Source organism: Talpa europaea (genome assembly GCF_964194135.1).
Source record: "Talpa europaea genome assembly, chromosome: 16".
NCBI classification, from domain to species: domain Eukaryota; kingdom Metazoa; phylum Chordata; class Mammalia; order Eulipotyphla; family Talpidae; genus Talpa; species Talpa europaea.
The window spans coordinates 7,900,182-7,924,894 of record NC_140084.1 but is presented as its reverse complement, the minus strand read 5'-3'; the positions used below and the strand labels follow the sequence as shown (position 1 = coordinate 7,924,894).

At 39.2% G+C, this 24,713-nt stretch overlaps 1 protein-coding gene across 1 annotated transcript in view; it reads right to left on the bottom strand.

Annotated features, from left to right (window-relative positions):
• SNTB2 (syntrophin beta 2) overlaps positions 1 to 24,713 on the bottom strand; it is a gene marked incomplete at both ends in the record, with an annotated part of 94,406 nt that overhangs the window by 3,247 nt on the left and 66,446 nt on the right. Inside the window, 2 exons of the mRNA XM_084257629.1 lie at positions 2,639 to 2,835; positions 17,135 to 17,277. Coding sequence (XP_084113755.1) covers positions 2,639 to 2,835; positions 17,135 to 17,277 — 340 coding nt within the window. The remainder of the gene's footprint in view (positions 1 to 2,638; positions 2,836 to 17,134; positions 17,278 to 24,713) is intronic.

Here is a 24,713-nt window from a genome sequence, read left to right as displayed (position 1 = left end):
TCTCCTTGACCTCTGGTTCAAGGAGTGTATCAACTGAACTTGTGCTGCTAGGCGGCTGGCTGCACATGGCACTGAATAGGCATGCACACTGCTCGCAAGGATCTCATAACTGAATAGCATAAACATGAAATCCTAACTGTATAAGGCCAAAGTTAAGGAAAGGGACTTCAGATAGACCCTAAAGAATAAATCAAATGGGGTAGGAAGGAGCAATCAAAGGAGAAAAGGAGATGTCTTTCAGGGGCAGTAACAGGGTTTGTAGACATATGGGAAGAGGATGAAAATGATGCTTATCAAAGATGAACACTCCAAACACCTCTGGTCTAATACCCCAGTTCTTGTATGCATAAATAAAAATAAATCTTTTTTTTTTAAATATATATCTGGTACAGCTCTAAATATGGAGTAAGTGGTATTAAGTACATCAGTTGATGTGAATTGTGAAAGTGAAAGCATCACAAGGTCACATTAAGATTCAACTGTGAGGGCCTCCCTGGTGGCACAGGGGGTTAAGATGCAATCTATGAAGCGTCTGTAGCCACTGCAGCACCAGTTCAAAGACCGGCCTGGGAGCTATCCACATGGTGCAGCAGACCTCCCCTGACTTGCCCTTGCTCCCCTCAGCAGCGTATTTCAGTCAGTCCTCCTGTTCTCTTCCCTACTCTGTCTCTGGTGAATCTTCTCACCCCCATACCTCTGGCCTGTACCCCAGTTCTTGTATGCATAAGTAAATAAATCTTTAAAAAAAAAGATTCAGGGCCTCCCCAATGGTGCAGTGGGTTGAGCACAGTGCTATGAAGCTGTCCGCAGCCTCTGCAGCACCGGTTCAATTCCCAGCTGGCCAGGAAGATTCCCACATGGCGCGGTAGACCTCTCCTGTCTTGCCCGCTGCTCCCCTCAGCAGTGTCTTTGGTCCGTCTGCCTGTTCTGTTCCCCGCTCAGTCTCCGGTGAATTCTCTCCCCTCCTGCGCCTCTGGCCTGTACCCCAGCTCTTGTGTAAATAAAATAAATCTTTTTAAAAAAAGTTATTAAAAAAAAAAGATTCAACTGTGAACAAAAACAAAAAAGTTGAAAATTACCAAAAAGTACCTATTGTTTATCTATTTAAAAGTATAAGGAACCAGCTGTTTTCTCTCCTTCTTAAACAACTCTGTGCCAGGACCTGCACAGTTTTGGTTCCCTGAAAGAGGAAGCTTTAGCTGCTAGACACCAAGGCAGCAACATGAAACTAAAAAATGTTAAAAATCCAAGCTGCAGTCCTGTTTTGGGAAGAATATCTCTCTGAATCCTTCAAGAACATAGGGTGACCCCAGATGCTAGTTAAAGGGCAGATGAGGACTTGCCCATCTCAAAAAGCACAGGATGGCGCTGGAACTAGGGCCAGGTGACCAACCACTCCACAGAAAAATGAGGGAAGGGACAGACAAATGAAGAAGACTGTGGAAGTGGCAGCATTAGCTGAAATCCAAGGTAGGGTCTTACTAATTATTGGTGTCATTGCTTGAATTATCACTGTAGCTATGAGGAAAATATTAGACAGATTCCAAAGAGTTGAGGAATTGTGTCATTTTGACAAAAAATTATATTGAATCATTTCCTGTTTTCACATAAATTCTGTAAAACAAGGTTTATAAATACATAAACAAATGCAAAATGAAGTAAACCAACTGGAAACCAAAATATTTAAACCATGTTAGAAACTGTAATTGTGTCTTCATTTTTAATATTTCTCTATTCTTGTTACAATAAATAATCTGGGGCCTCCCAGGTGGCGCAGTGGTTGAGCGCTGGGTTGCGAAGCTGTCTGTAGCCTCTGCAGCGCCGGTTCAATCCCTGGCCACCGGGCAAGGGTCCCACATGGCACGCAGACCTCTCCTGCCGCCCGCTGCCCCCCTCAGCAGTGTACTTTATCAGTCTGCCTGTTCTGTTCCCCAGCTCTGTTCTGTTCCCCTGTTCTGTTCTCTGGCTCTGGTGAATTCTCTCACCCTCCCGCGCTTCTGACTGTACCCAGTGCTTGTATAAACAAACAAACAAACAAACAAATAAATCTTTAAAAATAAGTAAATAATCTGGATCTGTACGTTTGCATGTATGTACGTGTATGCTTGTACACAAACACAGATACACGTGTCGCCATACCACCACAAGAGGGCGCTTCAAGGATGGAAAGAAAACAGGTTTATTTCCTTTAGATGCTTATTTCACTAATGGGGCACATTTTCAAACTTTTGAAGAGAAACACCTGCTACAAATCCTTTGTTTTTCTATCTTCATAAGCTCTGTTGGATGCTCATATTTTAAGGGTGTCTCTCCATACCTTAGAATTCAAATCTTCTTAACTAGATGGTCAATGTATCTAGTAGTTACTGTATGAGTCCTTACACTATCAAATACAGGATAAAATGGTGAACAGTAAAACTGCCATGTTGTACATGAAGTGTTATAAATATGTTTAAAACCATGGACAAGGACAAGAAAAACTTTCCTAGTGAAACAGAGAAACCAGATTTCTTTTCATCATGATCACTTTAAGCTGCATATTTCAGAATATTTCTTAAGTCTGGCATACAAGATAATGGTTTTTGCTTTAAAATAAAGTTCCATTTAACTATTAGAAATGAAATGCCAGGATCTCTACCTAGAGAGACTTCCTTGATCAGCTCAGCAGCAGCATGGCAACCCTGCACAAGTATCCTGGTCCAGGTCGACAGATCTCGATGAGTCTCTACCCTGAAAAGATGCATCTCAATGCCCTGCCGAGAGCCTGTCCGGGTAGCAAACGTGAGGTCAGATCCAAGGGAGGGTGAGCGACATCCAGAACCAGAATGAACCAACCTAGGACCACAAACAAAGCAAGGATCAAAAGTAATTAATGTCACCCGAGACAATATCAGAAATTTATGGTGATTGATAAGCAGAAAATTATAAAAAGCAATTAGTGGTTTTCAGATAAGTCCACTGAAAGCAAGTCTATCGTTTTTAAATAGATATCATTTTTACCCCCATAAAAGGACCCATGGTGTCACAGGCAGAATACTGGACTGGATGGTCAAGGTCCTAATTTTTCATGGGCTCCTTAAATGCTTCAAGGGGCTATGAATATAAAAAAAAAATTTTGATGACAAATCCCACACAATAAAACCTTCCCCATTATCAACATCACTCACCATAACAGTATCTTCTTTTAAATCAAAGAGGAATCTACACTGACACATCATAACCACCCAAAGTATCAATACAGTTTACTTTATGGTTCACACTTGGTGTCATACAGTCTATAACTTTAAACAAATATAAAATAATGATATATACAGATCATTATAATAGCATACAGAGTTTTCCCTGCCCTAAAAATCCTCTGTTGCATGGCCTATCCATCTCCCCCTTCCCTGGATGATCTTTTCATTGTCGTAGAATTTTGCCTTTTCCAGTATGTCACATAGTTGGAATCATAGTAGAAAGCCTTTTCAGGGGTGGCTTCATTCAGATCAGTCACATGTCACTTAAGGATGTTTCTGTCAAAAACATACATGATGGTGGTTCCATAGGCTACGATGCAGCCACTACGAGCAGTGGGTTCTATCACTTAGGCTTGTGTAATTACCCTCTAATATTTGCACAGTGATGAAACTGCCAAATGATGCATTTCTTTTGGATCCCTGTCATTAAATGACAAATGACTATATGCATTTGTTCCTCCTTGTCTTTTCACAGCTTGATAGCTTTTTTATCAGCACAGAATTAATAATATTCCATTGTCCGGAGGTACCACTGATTATTTACACATTCATCTAATAAGGAACATCTTGGTTGCTTTCACATTTTGACAATTAAGAATAAAGAGGCTTCTATAAACATCCTTGTGCAGGTTTTACATGGACTTAAGTTTCAACTCTTTTGGGTAAACCAAGTATAGTGGTAACTTGTTGTTTTATCAATAATTTGCACTTCCCTGATGACATATGATATGGAGCTTATTTTCATATGCTTCTTTACTATCTGTATATCTTTCTTTGGTAAGGCATCTGCTAAGGTCCTTGGTCCATCTTTTAATGAGTTGCTTCTTTACTTATCACTGAGTTTTAAGGGTTTTTCATATATTTTGATTAAAATTCCTTATCAGATGTCTTTTGCAAATATTTTCTCCCACTCCGTGGCTTGTCTTCTAGTTCTCTTGATTTTTTTAAGAGCAGAAGTTTTTAATTTTAATGAAGTTCAGCTTAACTTTCAATTCATTCATGGATCCTGTTTTTGGTGTTGTATCTAATAAGGCATCACCATACCCAAGGCCATCTATATTTTCTTATATTCATCTTCTAGGAGTTTTATTAGCTTTACAATTTACATTTAGGCCTATGATCCATTTTGAGTTAATTTTTGTGAGGGGTGTAATGTCCACTAAAAACCTATTAGACTAATAACAAGTTGAGCTAAGTTGTAGAGTACAAAATCAAGATGCAAAAATCAATCTATTAACTGTGTATAGTAGCAATGAACAACCCAAAAAGGAGTTCAAACAATTCACTTATAATAGCATCAAAGTGAAAAAATACTTGGAATAAGGTCAAAGGAAATATAAACTGTGTACTCTAAGAACTATCGCTAAGGAAGGCGTAAATAAATGACATTGTATCATGGACAGAAAGACATAAAAATTTAAAGATCGTAATACAATCTCAATTAATCAACAGATTCAATGCAATCCCTATCAAAATTTTAGCTATCCTTTTTTGTAGTAATCCATGTAGAAATTAAATATAAAATCCATATAGAAATGCAAAGAATTTGTCATGGTAGCACTTTCCACAATTGCCAACTCATGGAACCAATTTAAGTGCCTAGTGATTGGTGACAGGATAAAGAAATTGTGGAATATACTATCATAGAACACTACTCCTTTACTTAAAAAGACGGAATAGCACCTTTTGGGACAAAATGGATGGACCTCCAGTTCATTATACAAGTGAAATGTCAGAAAGTAAAAATAGATATTGGATGGTTTCACTGACCTGTAGAATATAAACCAAAAACATAACTTGCAAAGCACAGAAGAAACAATCCTTAGACCTAGTAAAATACGTACTGGTCAACAGAGGGAAGAGCAGGGAGGAAGGGGGGCATGGGGAAGGAAGAGGATAGAGCATTGGCACAGCAGGTTAGGTGGAGAGTAAGTAAAACACATGCATGTATGGGGGAGTAAAAATGTAACTTCAAAGATATATGGACATGTAAACAATGATAAATTAATTTTTCAAAAGACAAGAAGCAGAAATATATGGAACTCGGACCAATCTTGAAAATGAACAAAGTTTTAAGATTCACATTTTATTTCAAAATTTACCACAAACTTTTAAAATGAGAATTCAGAACAAACCCTCACACTTAACAATTTTTGACAAGGCTATCAAGAGAATTCAGTGGGGGAAAGAAGAGTCTTTTCAATGAATGGTACTGTGATAATCAGATATACACATGCAAAGGAGTAAAGTTTGACCACTATTGCATATCAGATAAAAAATGTAAGAGCTAAAACTATAAACCTTTAGAAGAAGACAAGAAGTAGATCTTTGGAACCTTTAGGACTAGGCAGAGCCATCTCATAAATAACACAAAAAATGCAGATCTTACAGAGAAGACTTATAAACTTGATTTTATCAAAATTAGAAACTGAGCTTCAAGTGACACTGTCAAGAAAGTGGACAGATAAACATCAGATGGAAAAAACATTCACAAATCATATATTTGACAAAGTGTTTGTCTATAGAACAAATTTTACGACTCAATTATAAGGAATCAACCCAATTACAGGACAAAGGATTTTAACAGACATCTCTCCAAGTTAGATAGACAAGTGGCCAATAAGCACCTGAAAGATGTTTTAAGGAAATACAACTCAGAACCACGAGGATGTGGAGGAAATGGAACCCAGATACCTCCTAATAAGAATTTAATGATATAGCTACTGTAAAAAAATCCTGGTGTTTCCTCAAAAAGGTTTATATAGAGAGTTTCACATGATCCAGCAATTCCATTCTTAGGTATATGTCACCCTAAATGTATTTATACAAAAGCTTGAACATGACTGTTACAACATTTGTTCATAATAATCAAAAAGTGGAAATAACCCTAATGGTCATCAATTGTGGTATATCCATACGATGGAATAATAATATTCACCATAAAAAGACATAACATTATGATACAAGCTATAACACGGTGAACCTTGAATACACTACACTAAGTGAAAGAAGCCAGACAGAAAAGGTTACATATTCTACACTTCCATTTACATGAAATGTCCAGAATAGGCAGGTATATAAAGACAAAAAGGAATCCCTGATTGCTTAGAACTGGGTGAGGAGAAAGTAAGGATTGACTGATAATAGTTCAGGAGTTTCCTAATGGCTAGGAGTGATGAGTGTCCTAACATTTATTGTGGTAATTGTTATACGATTCTGTGAACATACAACAAATGATTAAATTTTAAATTTTATACTTTAAATGGGTGAACTTTATGAGTTATATTGCAATTAACCTGCTAAAAAGCAAGAGTGAAAAACACAAGAAAAGCAGTTTTTGTTAAAATCATTAAACTAACATTTTGTTTCATGACAGCCATCAATGTGGTTTAATTCATGTCTTCCAAAAATATTTTCCCTATATTTAAGAAGTTCTAGGTAGATTATAACAGAACATATCCCTCACTTGAATCACTTAGGGGGCCTCCCTAGTAGCACAAAGGGTTAAGCACAGCACTGTGAAGCTATCCGTAGCTTCTACAGCACGAGTTCTATCCCTGGATGGTCAGGGAGCTATCCACATGGCGCAACAGACCTCTCTTGTCTCGCCTCCTGCTCCCCTCAGCAGTGTATTTCAGTCAGTCTGCCTGTTCTGTTCCCCACTCTGTCTCTGATGGATCCTCTCACCCCCTAAACCTCTGGCTTGTACCCCAGTTCTTGTATGCATCAATAAATAAATCTTTAAAAAAAAAAGAATCACTTAGATGTTTCCATATAGGAAATTTTAAAACGTGGGTGAGGAATGTACACCAAAGAGAAATAAAATGACTTGTTCCTTTTTTATATATATATTTTTTACATCATTCTTCATTTTTTTTTAAACATTTATTTATTAATTTATACAAGCACTGGGTACAGTCAGAAGTGCGGGAGGGTGAGAGAATTCACCAGAGCCAGAGCAGGGAGCAGAGCAGACAGAAGGACCGAAGTACACTGCTGAGGGGAGCAGCGGGCGGCAGGAGAGGTCTGCGCGCCATGTGGGACTCTCCTCCGGTGGCCGGGGAGCAGCCGGGGATCGAACCGGCGCTGCAGAGGCTGTGGGCAACTTCGCAACCCAGCGCTCAACCGCTGCGCCACCGGGGAGGCCCTCATTCTTCATTTTTGTACAATGTGTGGAAAAAATAAACAAATAAATAAAAAATAAAAAGGGCAAAGTGCAGTGTCTGATCCAGGTTGCCTGGGCTCATACACTTACACATTGAGTGACCTTTCCACAAATTATGTCTCTCAGTCTCCATTTCTTCATACGTATAAGAAGTTAATAACAATGTCTAACACATAAATTAGTTCTGATTAGAAAATGAGTTTACCCAGGCAATGTGCGTATGACATACCAAGAACTCAATAAACACTGGTAATTCTTAAATTATTTACTGTTGCCTTTATAATTTTATAATTGCTGACTGAGATGATCACAACTGGACCAACATAAACTAAATACCATTGTCACAAGTGAAATAAATGGCACTTCAAAAAAAAAGAAAAAAGAAAAAAGAGAAAGCACACTGTAAAAAAAATGAACAATGATGCAAAATATATATGAATAAAATAAAATAAATTACAAAAGAAATTTTGACTTGTTCCTAGCTTCACTGTAGGCTGTAAACCTACAGCATTTTCTGCAATCTCGCTATTTCTTCCCTCACTCCTGTAATAGGAACCTGAGCAAGAATATATTGAACAGCTAATGGACACATTTCCTTTAGTTATCACCGAGTCACTACTGCTTAGATAAAAGGCAGGAGAATGTCTCTCAAGGCAATTTCTTCATATCTACCCACTGATTTAGCCAAGTCAAGTGAAGTTAAGTTCTCAACCTTGACTGTACACGAGCGTCACCAGGTACACAGCTTGAAAAATTATTGCTGTCTGGCTCACATTTTACTGATGTTAAAAATTCAGATTTAATTGGTCTAGAGTGGGGCCCAAGCAATATTATTAAAAATTCTCGGGCCTCCGTGGTGGCGCAGCAGGTTGAGGGCAGCGCTGTGGGGCTGTCCGCCGCAGCCTCTGCAGCGTGGGTTCGATTGCCGGCTGGCCAGGGAGATACCCATATGGCACAGCAGAACTCTCCTGTCTTGCCCGCTGCTCCCTTCAGCAATGCTTTCGGTTCGTCTGCCTGTTCTGTTCCCTGCTCTGTCTCTGGTGAATCCTCTCACCCTCGAGTGCCTCTGGCCTGTACCCCAGCTCTTGTATAAATAAAATAAATCTTTAAAAGAAAAATTCTCCAGATAATTCAAGTATATGATCAGAGCTGAGAAACAGTCCATATAGTTGGTGTTAAGCACTTGATTCATGCTCAGGCACCTGCAACTTCCACCCTCAGAGCAAATGTAAACACAGTAGAGAAAAAGCAAATAATATCTTAGTATAAACTGTGAAGATAGTTATTCACTACCCCCCTGAAGAGGGTATCACCAGAAGTTCATGAAAGTGTATTTTGAGAACCACCCCACTGATAGATTCTCTGAGAACCAACATGTCAACTGAACATTAGTGATCTCAGAAAGAGTTAAAAAAGTTACTATACATATAATCCAAGTAAAATAGAGCATTGGGGAAAAAGAAAGGGTGTATTCTATCATATTCATTTGATTGCTAATCCCAAATCAGACATTAAGAAATACAAAGTCTAGGAGAATTTTTTTTTCTACAGATTTGATTATGAAACATTTGAGGAAATCTAATTCAAACCAGCTGCCAGACTTGCTGCACCACAGTCAGTCAGAATACCCTGCCAAAAAAAGGCCCCCTTTAGTGGGGAGTCCAAGATGAGCTCATGTATAGGCGTTTGGGCAGCTTTTGCCACGTAAGTCCCATAAGCACACCACCACTCAATTTCCTGCATTGTAAAGTAGTCACAACTTCTTTGGATCTTTTTTTCCTCCAAAGAAAGTTTAGAGGAAAATCCTACAAAATCTGTATCTTTTAAAAAATGTGTTTTTCCAGGGGAGGGAAGAACACAAGGGACTATGGTGATGGTTCACGGGTGATGTGGTTGTGGAAGATTTATGGGCGTTACACCTGAGGGGAGAAATCAAATACCGTACAAAAAGGAACAATAATGTAAGAAAATAAATAAATATTGAAAATAAAATAAAATGTGCTTTTCTACCTGTATCATCTATCTGGCATTAGTCTCAACAAATGTATAAAATAAATAAAAATACTTGATGAAAAAATATTGCCACTTCCATGCTTTAATTCCTCATAATGATGAAATATCTGCTATTAATACACACACACACACACACACCCCTCCCTCCCTTTGGTTTCCCAGAATTTATAAATGTTCAAGTCAATACAAATCGTTACTCATGGGCCTCCCTGGTGGCACAGGTGGTTGAGCACCACACTGTGAAGCTGTCCGCAGCCTCTGCAGTGCGGGTTAGATCCCAGCCGGCCAGGGAGAAACCCACATGGAGCAGCAGACCTCTCCTGTCTCGCCCGCTGCTCCCCTCAGTAGTGTATTTCGTCAGTCTGCCTGTTCTGTTCCCTGCTCTGTCTCTGGTGAATTCTCTCACCCTCCCGCATGTCTGGCCTGTACCCCGGTTCTTCTATAAATAAATGAATCTTTAAAAAAAAAAAGGCTACTCATATTAATTTATATTACACTAACAATGTTCTTTGATTTTTTTAAAGATTTATTTTATTTATTTATGCATACAAGAGCTGAAGTGTAGGCCAGAGGTGCAAAGGGGATGAGAGGATTCACCAGAGACCATGGGGAGCCGATCAGGCAGATCTGCTGAAATACACTGCTGAGGGGAGCAGCAGGGAGACAGGAGAGGTCTGCTGTGCCATGTGGGTTAGCTTCCTGGCCAGGGATGGAACACATGCTCCAGTGGCTGCAGATAGCTGCATAGTGGTGAGACTTAACCCCTATTCTTTGATTTTTAAACTAAAATTCTTTTTTTTTTTTAAGATTGATTTACGCATACAAGCACTGGGGTACAGGCCAGAGGTGCAGGAGAGTGAGAAGACCCACCAGAGACAGAGCGGGGAACAGAACAGGCAGATCGACCAAAACACACTGCTGAGGGGAGCAGCAGGGGAGAAAGGAGAGGTCTGCCTAACTATGTGGGTATCTCCTTGGTCGACCTGGGATTGAACCCGCGCTGAGAGGCTGTGGACAGCTCCACAGTGCTACGCCCAACCTCCTGTGCTACCAGGGAGGTCCTGAACTATAATTCTAAATTTTTGAGGGGTTATTTACTTTTGGAAATAATCAAGGTTCTTAATTTATTCTTACCCTATGTGTTTATGCTTTTTTTAAAAAATTTCATACACTAGCAAGAACATGTTCCAAAATATTAGAAAAAGAATTAGAGTGAACATTCAGCTCTTTCTCATTATTCATAAATTTCAAATTCTCCTTCCCCACACTAAAATTACATGGAATTCCCCTTTGACATATTTTCAACTTAATAAGTAATTATTAAAATTCAAGTCGCTGGGCCTCCCCGGTGGCACTGCGGTTGAGCGCTGGGTTGCGAAGCTGCCCGCAGCCTCTGCAGCGCTGGTTCGATCCCCAGCTGCTCCCTGGCCACCAGAGGAAGGTCCCACATGGCGCGCAGACCTCTCCTGCCGCCCGCTGCTCCCCTCAGCAGTGTACTTCGGTCCTTCTGCCTGCTCTGCTCCCCGCTCTGGCTCTGGTGAATTCTCTCACCCTCCTGTGCTTCTGACTGTACCCAGTGCTTGTATAAATAAATAAATAAATCTTAAAAAAAAAAATTAAAGTCACTAACACGCGATCATTTATAATGTGGCAGACATAAGCACACTACTTTCTGGTCTTGCCTCTCTCTGCAGGATACATTCTGGTCTGATTCCACCTTCTGGTCTCTTTCAGTTGTCATACTCTAACCTGTCTAGGAGTCAGAGATGATTAAGTCTCACCTAATTCTGTCATGCAGTGACTTCAACCAATTCCACCTGGCTGACAAGGCCACATGGAAAAACGAAACCTCTCATCTGCCTGTAATCTTTGCTCCTAATCCACAGGCACTTCCTGAACAAGGAGTAAAGAATCTCTGCTGCTACATTAATTAAACTTGTTAAGAAGCAACAAGCTCAGAGTGTTACAGGCCCCACCCATTTAATTAGTGGCTAAATTCAATCGCATGTCTAGGTTGATCCAAATAATACATTTGAAGTCTCCCTATTTAATATATCTTTCATTACTAATACAAACTGTTGGGTAGAGGTAACTTCATATTCAATGGTAAAATTAAACTGTATTCTTTACATGGAATTCTCCTTTGACATAGGTTCAACTTAATAAGTAATTATTAAAATTAAAGTCGCTCACTAACACTCGATAATTTACAATGTGGTAGGTACTACTTTTGGCATTTTAAAGTATTAACTTATTTGATAGTCACACCTACCATATCTCATTAGGGGTCACTAAACAAAAAAAAAATCTGGGGCACAGAAAGGTTAATTAACATGCTCCCAATGGCAGAATAGGGATTCAAACTCAGTTTATTAAAGATTGGTCTAGGTCCCTTCTATTAAATTTTATTATTATTTTATTGTTGTTAATTTGTTTTTTCTTTTCTTTTTATTATTATTTTATGTATATTTTTACATCATTCTTTATTTTTATACAATGCATGCTTTATCATCTTGGGTAGTCCCCGTGGAATTCCCACCACCAGTTCACCCATGCACCATCACCATAGTCCCTAACAGCTTGAGATATAATTCACATACCTTACCCACTTAAAGCATGCAGTTTAATGGATTTTAGTATATTTAGCTGTGAAACCATCACATTTAATATTAACACATTTTCATCGCGCCAAAAAGAAACTCTACAGACATGAGCAATAACTTCCTATTTCTCCCAACCATCACCCTCACCTCTAAGGCAGTAACTACTCTACTTTTTATCTCTATAGATTTGCCTATTCTAGACATTTCTTACCTACAGAATCATACAGTATGTCATCTTTTGAGTTTGACTGCTTTGACAGCATAAAGTCTTCAAGGTTCATTCATGTTGCAGGAGAATATCAGAAACTCCTTATTTCTTTTCTTTAAAGATTGATTGATTGAAGACTTATTTATTTATACAAGCACTGGGTACAGTCAGAAGTGCGGGAGGGTGAGATAATTCACCAGAGCCAGAGCAGGGAGCAGAACAGGCAGAAGGACCGAAGTACACTGCTGAGGGGAGCAGCGGACGGCAGGAGAGGTCTGCGCACCATGTGGGACACTCAACCTATGGCCGGGGATCTAACCAGCGCTGCAGAGGCTGCGGACAGCTTCGCAGCCCAGCGCTCAACAGCTGCGCCACCGGGGAGGCCCAGATTTATTTATTTATACAAGAGCTGGGGTACAGGCCAGAGGAACAGGACGGTGAGAGAGTTCACCAGAGTCGGAGCAGAACAGGCAGACCGAGCAGCGGGCGCGACAGGAGAGGTCTGCCACGCCAAGTGGGAATCTCCCTGGCCGGCTGGGAATCAAACCTGTGCTGCAGAAGCTGCAGGCAGCTTCACAGCGCTGCGCTCAACCTGCTGCGCCACCAGGGAGGCCCAGAAACTCCTTTTTTATGGCGAATGATATTCCATTGTATGGATTTACCACCTTTTTTTAATCTATTCATCATTTGATGGACAGTTAATTGTTTCTACTGTATAGGTGTTATGAATAATACTGCCATGAAAATTTACGTGTTTTTGTGTGGTCATGGTTTCATTTCTCTGGAGTATACAAGTTTGGAGTGGAATCGCCGGGTTAATTGATGTTTAGCCTTTTTAGTAACTGCCAGACTGTTTTCTACATCCACTGTACCTTTTTAAATAACCACCAGCAGCATATGAGAGTTCCATTTTCTCCACATCCTCCTCGACACTTGTTATTATCCGTCTTTTTAATTATAACCACCCTAGTGGGTGGGAAACAGTATCTCATTGTGGTTTTGATTTGCATTTTCCTGATGTGTACTTACGTTGATCATAATTTCATGGGATCACTGGTTATTTGTACATCTTCTTTGGATGTATCCATTCAGATCCTCTTCCTATTTTTAAATTGGGTAATTTACCTTTTTATCATTGAGTTGTAAAAGTTCTTTATATTTTTGTATCTTGTATATCTTTATAGATACAAATCCCAGATTATAAATGATTTGCAAATATTCTCTCCCATTGTGTGGGTTGACTTCTCACTTTCTTGGTAACATGTGAAGCACAAACTTTTAATTTTGATGATGCTCCATTCATTTTTTTTTTCTTTTTGCCTATTCTTTGGTTGTCATATCTAAAAAGAGGCTGTCCGAAGTCAAGGTCACAAAGAACTACTCCTGTACTTTCTAAAAGTTTGCAGTTTTAGCATTTAAGCCTAATTGGTATCTTTTCCCCAGTTGCAAATTAATACCAATTAATACCACAATGATAGCACACACACAACCACCCTGTTTCCTTCTTTCATGCCCAAGTGCTTTGGTGGTTTAGATCCAATCTACAGTCAGAAATTACTTGTTTATGGAAATATCTTTTCTGGTATTGAACCTAGGCTCACCTATAAGTTGTCATAGGTTTCTCGTGACACAGTTAAGGATATGTCTAAGCATAAAGCTCCTCTCCATGCATTCTATGACCATAACTAGAGTATATGCATAATTTAAAGTTAAGAAATCTTTACAATCAGATACATAAGGCCTAAATCTTTGAAAATATAAATTGTTTTAATTATAACTACTGAGACATAGCCACAAATTTTTTTGTAAGATTCCTGTCTTGCTCCTAAAGTTACCATGACAAAGAAACTATAGTTTATTTTTATTTTTTTTTTTATGCTTTTTTTTTTTAATTTTTTTTTTGCAATTATTATTTTTTTTTATTTTTTTTATTTTTTTTTTATAAATTTTATTGTTATATTCCCCATACAATTGCAGCCCCCCATTCTGACCCCAATCCCTCCCCTCCCGCCCCCGCCCCCCTAAAAGTGTCTCTGGTTCATAGTTTTTTGTTGATTTTGATTTTCACTTTCTTATAGTTATTCATTTTCCTGGTCCCTTATTTAAGTTTTCTAGATTCCTGCTATGAGTGAGACCATCCGGTATTTTTCTTTTTCTTTTTGGCTTATTTCGCTGAGCATGATCCCTTCCAGCGCCATCCATGTTGCAGCAAATTGCATGTGTTTATCTTTTTTGAATGCTGAGTAATATTCCATGGTATATATGTACCACATCTTCTTGATCCAGTCATCTATTTTTGGGCATTTGGGTTGTTTCCAAAGCTTAGCTATTGTAAACAGTGCTGCTATAAACATAGGGGTGCAGGTGTTCTTTGGAATTGATGTTTCTGTGTCCTTTGGGTAAATACCTAGGAGTGGAATTGCTGGGTCATATGGAAGCTCTATGTTTAGTAGGTCCAGAAATCTCCACACAGCTTTCCACAGTGGTTGGACCAGTTTGCACTCCCACCAACAGTGCAGAAGAGTTCCTTTTTCTCCACACCCTCGCCAACATTTGTTGTTGCTAGTTTTTTTAATATGTGCCATTCTCACTGGTGTAAGATGGTATCTCATGGTAGTTTTGATTTGCATTTCCCTGATGACAAGTGATGTTGAACATTTTTTCATATGCCTGTTGGCCATTTGCATTTCCTCTTCAGAGAAGTTTCTTTTAAGCTCTTCTGCCCATTTTTTGACTGGATTATTTTCTTTGTTGTTGTTGAGTCTCATCAGCTCTTTGCAGATTTTTGTGATCAGTCCTTTATCATTAGTGTTGGGTGCAAAAATGTTCTCCCAGTTGGTGGGGTTTCTCTTTGTTTTTGTTATTGTCTCTTTTGCTGTGCAAAAGCTCTTTAATTTGATATAGTCCCAGCTGTTTATCTTTGCCTTCACTATCACTGCTTTGGGTGATGTGTCTGTAAAGATGTCTTTGATGTGCAAATCACGTAATGTTTCGCCTATATTTCCTTCTATATATTTTATGGTTTCAGGTCTTATGTCTAGTTCTTTAATCCATTTTGAGTTGATTTTTGTGTATGGTGTGAGGTGGTGGTCAAAGGAAACTATAGTTTAAGTAGTAGAACTTAATTCAACTAAGATTTACTGATCTATTTATTGATCTATCATATGCAAAACATTGTTAAAGTGCTAAGATGGTTTCTGACCTTAGGGAGATTATAATTGAGTGGGGACAAAAATAAAAAAAACAGAAAAACTAATAGTCTTCTGCAGGCCCCTTCTCTTCTGAAGGAATTAGTAAGGGTACAGCTCCCTAATTCTGAGGTACAATAAAATCTTTATTCTGCCATCTAGGTGCTCTAGCTATAAACTATAGAGATAGACCTGAAAGGCTACATGAAAATTATACTTTCATTAAAAAAATGATATATGTAGGGCCTCCCCTGGTGGCGCAGCAGTTGAGCGCTGGGCTGTGAAGCTGCCCGCAGCCTCTGCAGCGCCAGTTTGATCCCCGGGCCACTGGTGAGGATCCTACATGGCGCGACAGACCTCTCCTGCAGCTCCCGCTGCTCCCCTCAGCAGTGTATTTCATCAGTCTGCCTGTTCCATTCCCTGCTCTGGCTCTGGTGAATTCTCTCACACTCCCGTGCTTCTGACTGTACCCAGTGCTTGCATAAACAAATAAATAAATCTTAAAAAAAAAAAAATGATATATGTAAGGAAACTTGGCAAGCTGATGGAAATCCCATGTAATGTGAAAGTCTTTGTGTAAGGCAAATGATACTCTTCCTCACTTGAATCTTTGCCTTCTCAAAACAGGAACCCCCACTCTCTTCCCTGTGCTTTGTACCCGATGGTTCCATCATTTGGTTTTTTTGATTACCAAATAGTTTTCTGTGGGGCTCCTTTTTAATATATAGTTTTTGAGTTATATCAATACCTGATAGCTTTGAAAGTCCAAATAAAGCTAAATGTGAATCTGCTTTCTAGTTTCACCTGATAATTAGTTTCTAGTTACTTCTTGAGGCATCTTGACCCCGAATCTATCTTTCTCTGTTCTCGTCCCTTCTCATTCCCCACATCTGGCTAGAAAATTCTGATGCTTCAGGTCAAATCCATGTTTATTTGATGGAATTAAAATTATGTGCTCTTGGGGCCTCCCTGGTGGCACAAGGGTTTAAGCACTGCAATATGAACCAATCTGCAGCCTCTGCAGCACGAGTTAGATCCCCGGCCAGCCAGGGAGCAACCCACATGGTGTGGCAGACCTCTTCTGACTCGCCCCGCTGCTCCCCTCAGCAGTGTATTTCGTTCCGCCTGCCTGTTCTGTTCCCTACTCTGTCTCTGGTGAGTCCTCTCATTCACCCCCCTGCATCTCTGGCCTGTACCCCAGCTCTTGTGTGCATAAATAAATAAATCTTTAAAAAAAATTATGTGCTTTTATACTAGAAAGAGAAGTTGAAGAATATTTTGGCTGAGTTGTGTGGTTTATCCATAATACCACATTTGGGTTTAAATTATTTCATCAGTCAGTCAAGGGCTGCCAAAATTGTCAGTGGTTTCTAGTCACGGTCAATAAAGTTAAGAAAAAGCACATTATTTACTTATCTTCATGACTAAGCAAGTTTTGACAGGAGGTGCTGGGAAGTTGCTTCAACAACTTAAAAAATGCACAAAAAAGTACCAGCAACAAAGGCAATTGGTTCTGTCTAGGTGCTGCAAAATAATCACTAAGGTGGTAAAAGGAACATTTTGGTTGCAAGCAACTGTATCAGCTACTAACTACTGTTAAATATAGCTTCTATGTAATTAAATACTATTGTAGTTACCGCAAATAATAAAATTCCCTTTCAAATTCTTAAGCAGATTTGAAGTTGCATGGATATTTTATTTTTTACCTTTATTCTTACCTTGTGGCAACAAGAGGGTAACTATGACATGGTGATGCCCAGGCATCTCTTGTCCATGGCATACAGTCATAAAGGAGCAAATCCTTCTCAGTCACAGCCATGAGCACTGGTCTCCACTGTTGTCTTCCACCATCTAGTTTTGCCTGTTTCAATGGTGAAATCCAAAATGCAGAAAAAATTATAAATATAAAAAAATATAAAGATGTCTAATTGTAAAAGTCTATTCACTGATGATCTAACATAATGGGTCTCCACTTTATTTCCCCATTTGAGGTCCTGGAAACACCCCATTTGGTTCCTTCCCACTAGTGGGGATTCTCCGCTGGGAGGTGTGAGATGAAATGCATAGCTTGAAAAAATTCCCCACATGAGTTATAGATAGTATCTGGTGACATGACACAGTTTTGTCCCTGTTCCATAATAACCAATCATCACCAACACTAATTAAATATATAGTAATCTGTTCAAAATGATAACAGCTTTATTATGTCTGATGTGGGAGTAATATGTTCTAAGTATAGGATAGAAACACAAACTTTTACTACCAACCAAGTCTGTTTTATTTAAACATCAGTGTTTTCCAAACTTTTTTTTATAAAGACCTATGTTATTGTAGCCCAATACACACATACACAAATAACTGAATAAAAATGTTCCAAAACACAATCCTCTACATTTTGTGCAATGTCCTCTGATAATTTATATTCTATTTTTTAAAATGCTGATCATGAGCAACTATGTTCTATTTAGGAAACAAGTGATGAAAACTATCAGAGTTCCCCATTATATTTTAGGAAATTCATGTTTCAGTTTCAAATGTACCAATGCACTTACTTGTATAAGGCTCAGTAATCTCTTTGGGGTTTAAAGATGCTGGAAAACAACCACTATTTATTCATATTGTCACAGCTCCAAAGCCAAAAAGTAAAGACTATGTTTAAGAAAGTCCTGGTATCATCAGAACTTTTGCCCTCAGCAGATGAAACCTTTGGGCAGGAATGTTTAACAACAGTGTATTTTAACACTGATTCTTCAGTTCACCATCACTGTCAAGCTTCAAGGAGAATTCAAATCCATAAATCATTTGTCTTTTAAAGAGTTGTCTTCAAAGCCACCTTCTATTTTCTCTTCCTTAATGACTTCTGAAGGTAACGTGAATGTGTTAGAACACCTAAATAACACGCCTATAATCTGCAAAGTGCCCTGAGTGATTCAGTTCTGTGTCATAACATATAACATGGGGACTCTTTCCTTCAAGCTAGAGCCACAAGCTAATTCCAGGAGTTGGGAAACGAATTCTAGCAATGAAATGACCCCTGTCATACTAAAAGCACAAAATATAAGACCTGACTGAGAATTCGGGCAAAGTAGAAATAGTTAGAAATAGTTAGATTTTTCTTATTGGATAACCCAAGTCTTCTAAGACTCTGTATGATGCTATAGGTAACTTTGCAATATCTGGAAGGAGAATATCAGCTTTAAAGAGGTTTTCTTGGGGCCTCCCCAGTGGCGCAGCGGTTGAATGCTGGGCTGCGAAGCTGACCGCAGCTTCTGCAGCGCCGGTTCGATCCCCGGCAGCTGGTGAGGGTCCCACGTGGTGCGCAAACCTCTCCCGTCTCGCCTGCTGCTCCCCTCAGCAGTGTATACTGTCAGTCTGCCTGTTCAGCTCTCTGCTCTGGCTCTGGTGAATTCTCTCACCCTCCCATGCTTCTGACTGTACCCTATGCTTGTACAAATAAATCTTTAAAAAATAAATAAAGAGGTTTTCTTGGCTTCCTACATTTTGGGGTCATTGACACCTGAAGGAATTTCAAGTTTATGTATAATACTAAATCTTTGTCTCTGAGGGTACTAAGGATAATTTTTCAATAATATAATGTAAAATCTATCTTCCCAAAGGGTTAAAATGGTGATTTTTAAATTAATAATTCACCAAGTTCTAAGAGATTTTGAAGACTAGGTCATAGTAAATGCATTTTTAAAACCTAAATTAAATGTATTTCTTCCCAAAGATGAAATTTAAGACTCTAAAGGGAAATTGCTATTGCCTATAGAAGCAATATCCAATTTTGCACCAGAATTTGTTGTTTAATTAAAATTTTTTAAAAAATTTCCTTAATGACTCTTATTTTATTTATTCTTTAGCTTTATTTTATTTATTCTTTAGTTTATTCTTTAGCTCTTTGAATCCTTAGTTTTTTTTTTGTATTTCTTTTTTTTAATTTTATTTTTATATTCCCCATACAATTGCAACCCCCTTATTTTGACCCCAATCCCTCCCCTCCATCCCCAACCCCCCATAAAGTGTCTCTGGTTCATAGTTTTTGGTTGATTTTGATGTTCACTTTCTTATAGTTATTCATTTTCCTGGTCCCTTATTTAAGTTTTCTAGTTGAATCCTTAGTTTTTGAAGATTATCTTTCCCCTCTTCATCTTACCACTGGAGCAAAATAAAACCTTAATTTAAATCATTCTGTTTGCATATTTGCCTAAACTCATAAGGATACTGTTTGTTTTCACTGGAGTCAAAGTGCTGCCTACTATATATAGTATGTGTTTTCGGATGTGGTATCAGTACAGGCAGCCTTGGGGCTCCACTATTGAGTTTTTGGCCAGAGAAAAAAGGGATACTAATGTTAGGGTTTTAGTTTGGTTGTGTTTCAACACCCACACAAACATACACCTGGCCAAACAACAGCCTTCTCCAAATTTTATTTTCTAATACAGCTGGATAGTATTGACAGTGAAAAAGAAAAAAGTACTAATAGTTATTATTCACTCTCCAAATCTCTTAGTTCTATAAATTTTTGACAGATGATATATTTGTTCTTTATTTTGTTATTATGATAAAAAAACAACAACAGAGGCCTCCCCGGTGGCGCAGCGGTTGAGCGCTGGGTTGCGAAGCCGCCCGCAGCCTCTGCGGCGCGGGTTTGATCCCCGGCTGCTCCCCGGCCATCGGAGGAGGGTCCCACATGGCGCGCAGACCTCTCCTGCCGCCCGCTGCTCCCCTCAGCAGTGTACTTCGGTCCTTTTGCCTGCTCTGCTCCCCGCTCTGGCTCTGGTGAATTCTCTCACCCTCCCGGGCTTCTGACTGTACCCAGTGCATGTATAAACAAAACAAACAAACAAACAAACAAAATAAATAAAACATGCCTCTATTAAAAAAAAAAAAAGATTTAAAAAAAAAAAAACAGAGCAAAAACTAAAAAGACCATTTCACCAATTCTGATTTAGTGTATAAGTTCCTAATTTGAGTCTTTAAACTTTAGGGAATTATCATGGACAAAAAAGGAACTGTGGAAACACATCTTTCTTTAGTTTTTCTAATTAATACTCAAATACATGTTCTCCCTACTTGATGGAATTGAAGAAAATTCCCCTTTAAGAATATAACCAAGTGAAAAAGGTAAACTATCAGTCACATGAAAATTAGTATTAACAAAGAGACAGGCGTTCCGCTGCAAAGAACAGATCATCTATTTTTTTTTGTTTTGTTGTGTTTTTTGTGGACCCTCGCTGGCGGCTGGGGAATGAACTGGCGCTGCAGAGGCTGCGGGAAGCTTTGCAGCCCAGCGCTCAACCGCTGCACCACCAGCGGAGGCCCCCAAATAATCTATTGTTTATGAAACATCTGTGATAATTGTTTTCCCTAAACAACCTCAATTTATGACAGTGTGAATTAAAAAGATAAATAAAGGACCACTGAAAGTTAAATGATTCTCTCTTAATTTACCTTCCTCAGATGACTCTTTTCTAAGCAGAAATGAAACTGTTTCATTTATACACAAGTTTTTTAGGAAATACACATTTTGCCAAAAGAAAAGTTTCCTCTATATTAAGCAGTTCACATGATCAAAAATTATCTTGACCTTTTGCATACTCATAGATTTAAACAATCTTTTTTTTTAAGTATTTATTTATTTTATAGAGGCATGTTTTATTCATTTGTTTGTTTGTTTGTTTGTTTTGTTTATACATGCACTGGGTACAGTCAGAAGAGCGGGAGAGTGAGAGAATTCACCAGAGCCAGAGCGGGGAGCAGAGCAGGCAGAAGGATCGAAGTACACTGCTGAGGGGAGCAGCGGGCGGCAGGAGAGGTCTGCGCACCATGTGGGACCCTCCTCCGGTGGCCGGGGAGCAGCCGAGGATCCAACTGGTGCCGCAGAGGCTGCGGGCAGCTTCGCAACCCAGCCCTCAACTGCTGCACCACTGTGGAGGCCCCAATTTAAACAATCTTACAGTTAGTAAAGGCTTTAACATTGACCGAGGTCAACCTTTGTCAGATACATAATTTACCTCTGAGAAATGGTATCCAGTCTGGTTTGAAAATCTATTCTGAGAATGATAGTTGATTTGGTTAACATACATTAACTTCTTTTGAAAAGTAAAAATCAGTAATATTTTAGAGATAGCACTTTGAATTAATTCAGTGGTACTATTTTTAAATTAATTGAAACTTTTCTTAGTGTTATTTTCCAACCCCAACCTTAGGTTAGTGGACCATATTTTATTTATTTATTTATTTTAATGTGATATCACTTTTAAAAAAAAAGATTTATTTATTTATGCATACAAGAACTGGGGTACAGGCCAGAGGTGCGGGGGGAGTGAGGATTCACCAGAGACAGTGGGGAACAGAACAGGCACACTGACTGAAATACACTGCTGAGGGGAGCAGTTGGGGAGACAGGAGAGGTCTGCTGCGCCATGTGGGTTGCTCCCTGGCCCGCTGGGGCTCGAACTGGTGCTGCACTGGCTGCAGATAGTTTCACAGTGCTGTGCTTATTAACCCCTTGTGCCGCCAGGGAAGCCCTGGCTTCTCATTTTTTAAAAAAAAATATTTAATTATATATTTTTACATAGTTGTTCATTTTTGTACGCTTGATTTCTCCCCTCTGGTGTTGTCCCCCAGGAATTACTACCACCAAGGGCCTCCCTGGTGGGGCAAGAGGTTAAGCATAGCACTGTGAAGCTATCCAAAGCCTTTGTAGCATGAGTCCGATCCCCACCCACATGGTGCAGCAGACCTTTCCTGTCTTTCCGCTACTCCTCTCAGCAGTGTCTTTCAGTCTGGCTTTTCTGCTCCCCACTCCGTCTCTGGTGAATCCTCACCTCCCGCACCTCTGGCTTGTATCCCAGTTCTTGTATGCATAAATAAATAAATCTTAAAAAAAAAAAATAACCACCACCAAGACACCCATGAACCATCACCATAGGTTTTTTTTTTTTTTAAGATTTATTTATTTATGCATACAAGAACCAGGGTACAGGCCAGAGTTGTAGGGGGTAAGAGAATTCACCAGAGACAGAGTGGGGAACAGAACAGGCTGACTGACTGAAATACGCTGCTGAGGGGAGCAGCGGGTGAGTCAGGAGAGGTCTGCTGCGCCATGTGGGTATCTCCCTGGCGGGGATTGAACTCATGCTGCAGTGGCTGCGGCTAGCTTCATAGGTTATGTCTTAACTCCTTGAGCCACGAGGGAGACCCATCACCACAGATTTTTATGCTCTTCCCTTGTTTTGATCCCTTTTCCTCTGCCTCCCTGATAAATGTCTCCAACTTACAGTTTGACTGCTAGTTTTGTCTGTTCTCCCACTGCTGATCCTTTGTATGGTTTCCCTACGTTCTTCCTATAAGTGAAACCATCTGATATTTTTCTTTTTCCTTCTGACTTATTTCACTGAGCATAATCCCTTCCGGCTCCATCCATATTGCTGTGAATGGCATGAGTTTATCTTTTTGATTGCTGGGTAGTATTCCACTGTGTATATATACTACATCTTCTTGATCCAGTCATCTGTTTTTGGGCATTTAGGTTGTTTCCATATTTTTGTTATTGTAAACAGTGCCACGATGAACATAGGAGTGCGTGTGTCTTTTGTAATTAATGTTTTCATGTCCTTTGGGTAGATTCCTAGGAGTGGAATTGCTGAGTCATATGGTAGATCCATTTTTAGTAATTTGAGGGTCCTCCACACGGCTTTCCATAGTGGTTGGACCAGTTTGCATTCCCATCAGCAATGTAAGAAGGTTTCTTTTTCTCCACATCCTCACTAGCATTTGTTGCTGTTAGGGTTTTTTTTTTGTTTTTTTTTTTGCTATTAGTTTTTTTAATGTGGGCCATTCTTCCAGGTGTGAGGTGATATCTCATTGTGGTTTTGACTTACATTTCCCCGATTATAAGTGATGTTGAACATTTTTCCATGTGCCTGCTGGCCATCTGTATTTCCTCTTTGAAGAAGTATCTTTTTAGCTCTTTTGCCCATATTTTGACTAGATTCTTTATTTTGTTTTTGTTGAGTTGTATAAACTCTTTGTAGATCTTTGATATCAGGTGTACCATATTTTATAATTAGTGACTTGTTTGCTTGTTTTTTGTATGTAAATTCATGGCCAGCAGAAAAATGAGCAAAAAACAGGGGCATTTTGCAGGGAGAACATGGGAAAATATTTTCAATCTCACTATTAAAGGAATTCAAAGTGATCATTTACACTTATAAAACTCACAAAATTAAAAAAAAAATCATGATAGCCAAATGTGTGAACAATGTACAGAAAAATAAACACCCTTGTATCCACTGTAGGTGCGGGTGCAGACTGGCACTAGTTCCATGGACAGCAATCTGGCAATAGCTCCCAACACATGGAATCCTGTGACCCAAAAATACAACTAGGAAATGAGAAATGGTATAGACAATCTAAATGTTCATAATAGGAGACTGAATAATTACAAATGGAATATTATGCAGCTTTTAAAAAGAAGAAAGTAGCTCTGTACCTGAAGATATGGAAGGTTCTCCAAGATACACTGTCAAGTTAAAAATGAAAAAACCAGGGACTCCCTGCTGGCACAAGAGGTGAGGCACTGCACTATGAAGCAGTCCGCAGCCTCTGCGGCATGAGTTCGGTCCCCGGCTGGCCAGAGAGCAACCTACGTGGCACAGCAGACCTCTCCTGTCTTGCCCGCTGCTCCCCTTGGCAGTGTATTTTAGTCAGTATGCCTGTTCTGTTCCCCATTCTGTCTCTGGTGAATCCTCTCACCCCCTGCATCTCTGGCCTATATCCCAGCTCTAGTATGCATAAATAAATCAATCTTAAAAAAAAAAAAAAAAAAGAAAAAACCAGAAAAGTAGTTCACTATGCCATCACTTGCATATGCAAACATATGTAAGTATATTTTATATATATATCTCATATATATGTGTTTATATATATATTTATATATATATATATATTTGCTTGTCTGGTAACTCTTAGACATTTCTAGAGTGAATCTAAATTAGTTAAACCCTGACAGAGTTAATTTGACAATATCAAAATTACAAATATTTATGCCCTTTGTGATTGTTTAAAAAAATATGTCCACGGGGCCTCCCTGGTGGCACAAAGGGTTAAGTCTCAGCACTATGAAGCTATCTGCAGCCACTGCAACATGAGTTCAACCTCTGGCCAGGGGGCTAACCCACATGGCACAGCAGACCTCTCCTGACTCACCCACTGCTCCCCTCAGCAGTGTACTTTAGTCAATCTGCCTATTCTGTTCCCCAGTCTGTCTCTGGTAAATCCTCTCACCCC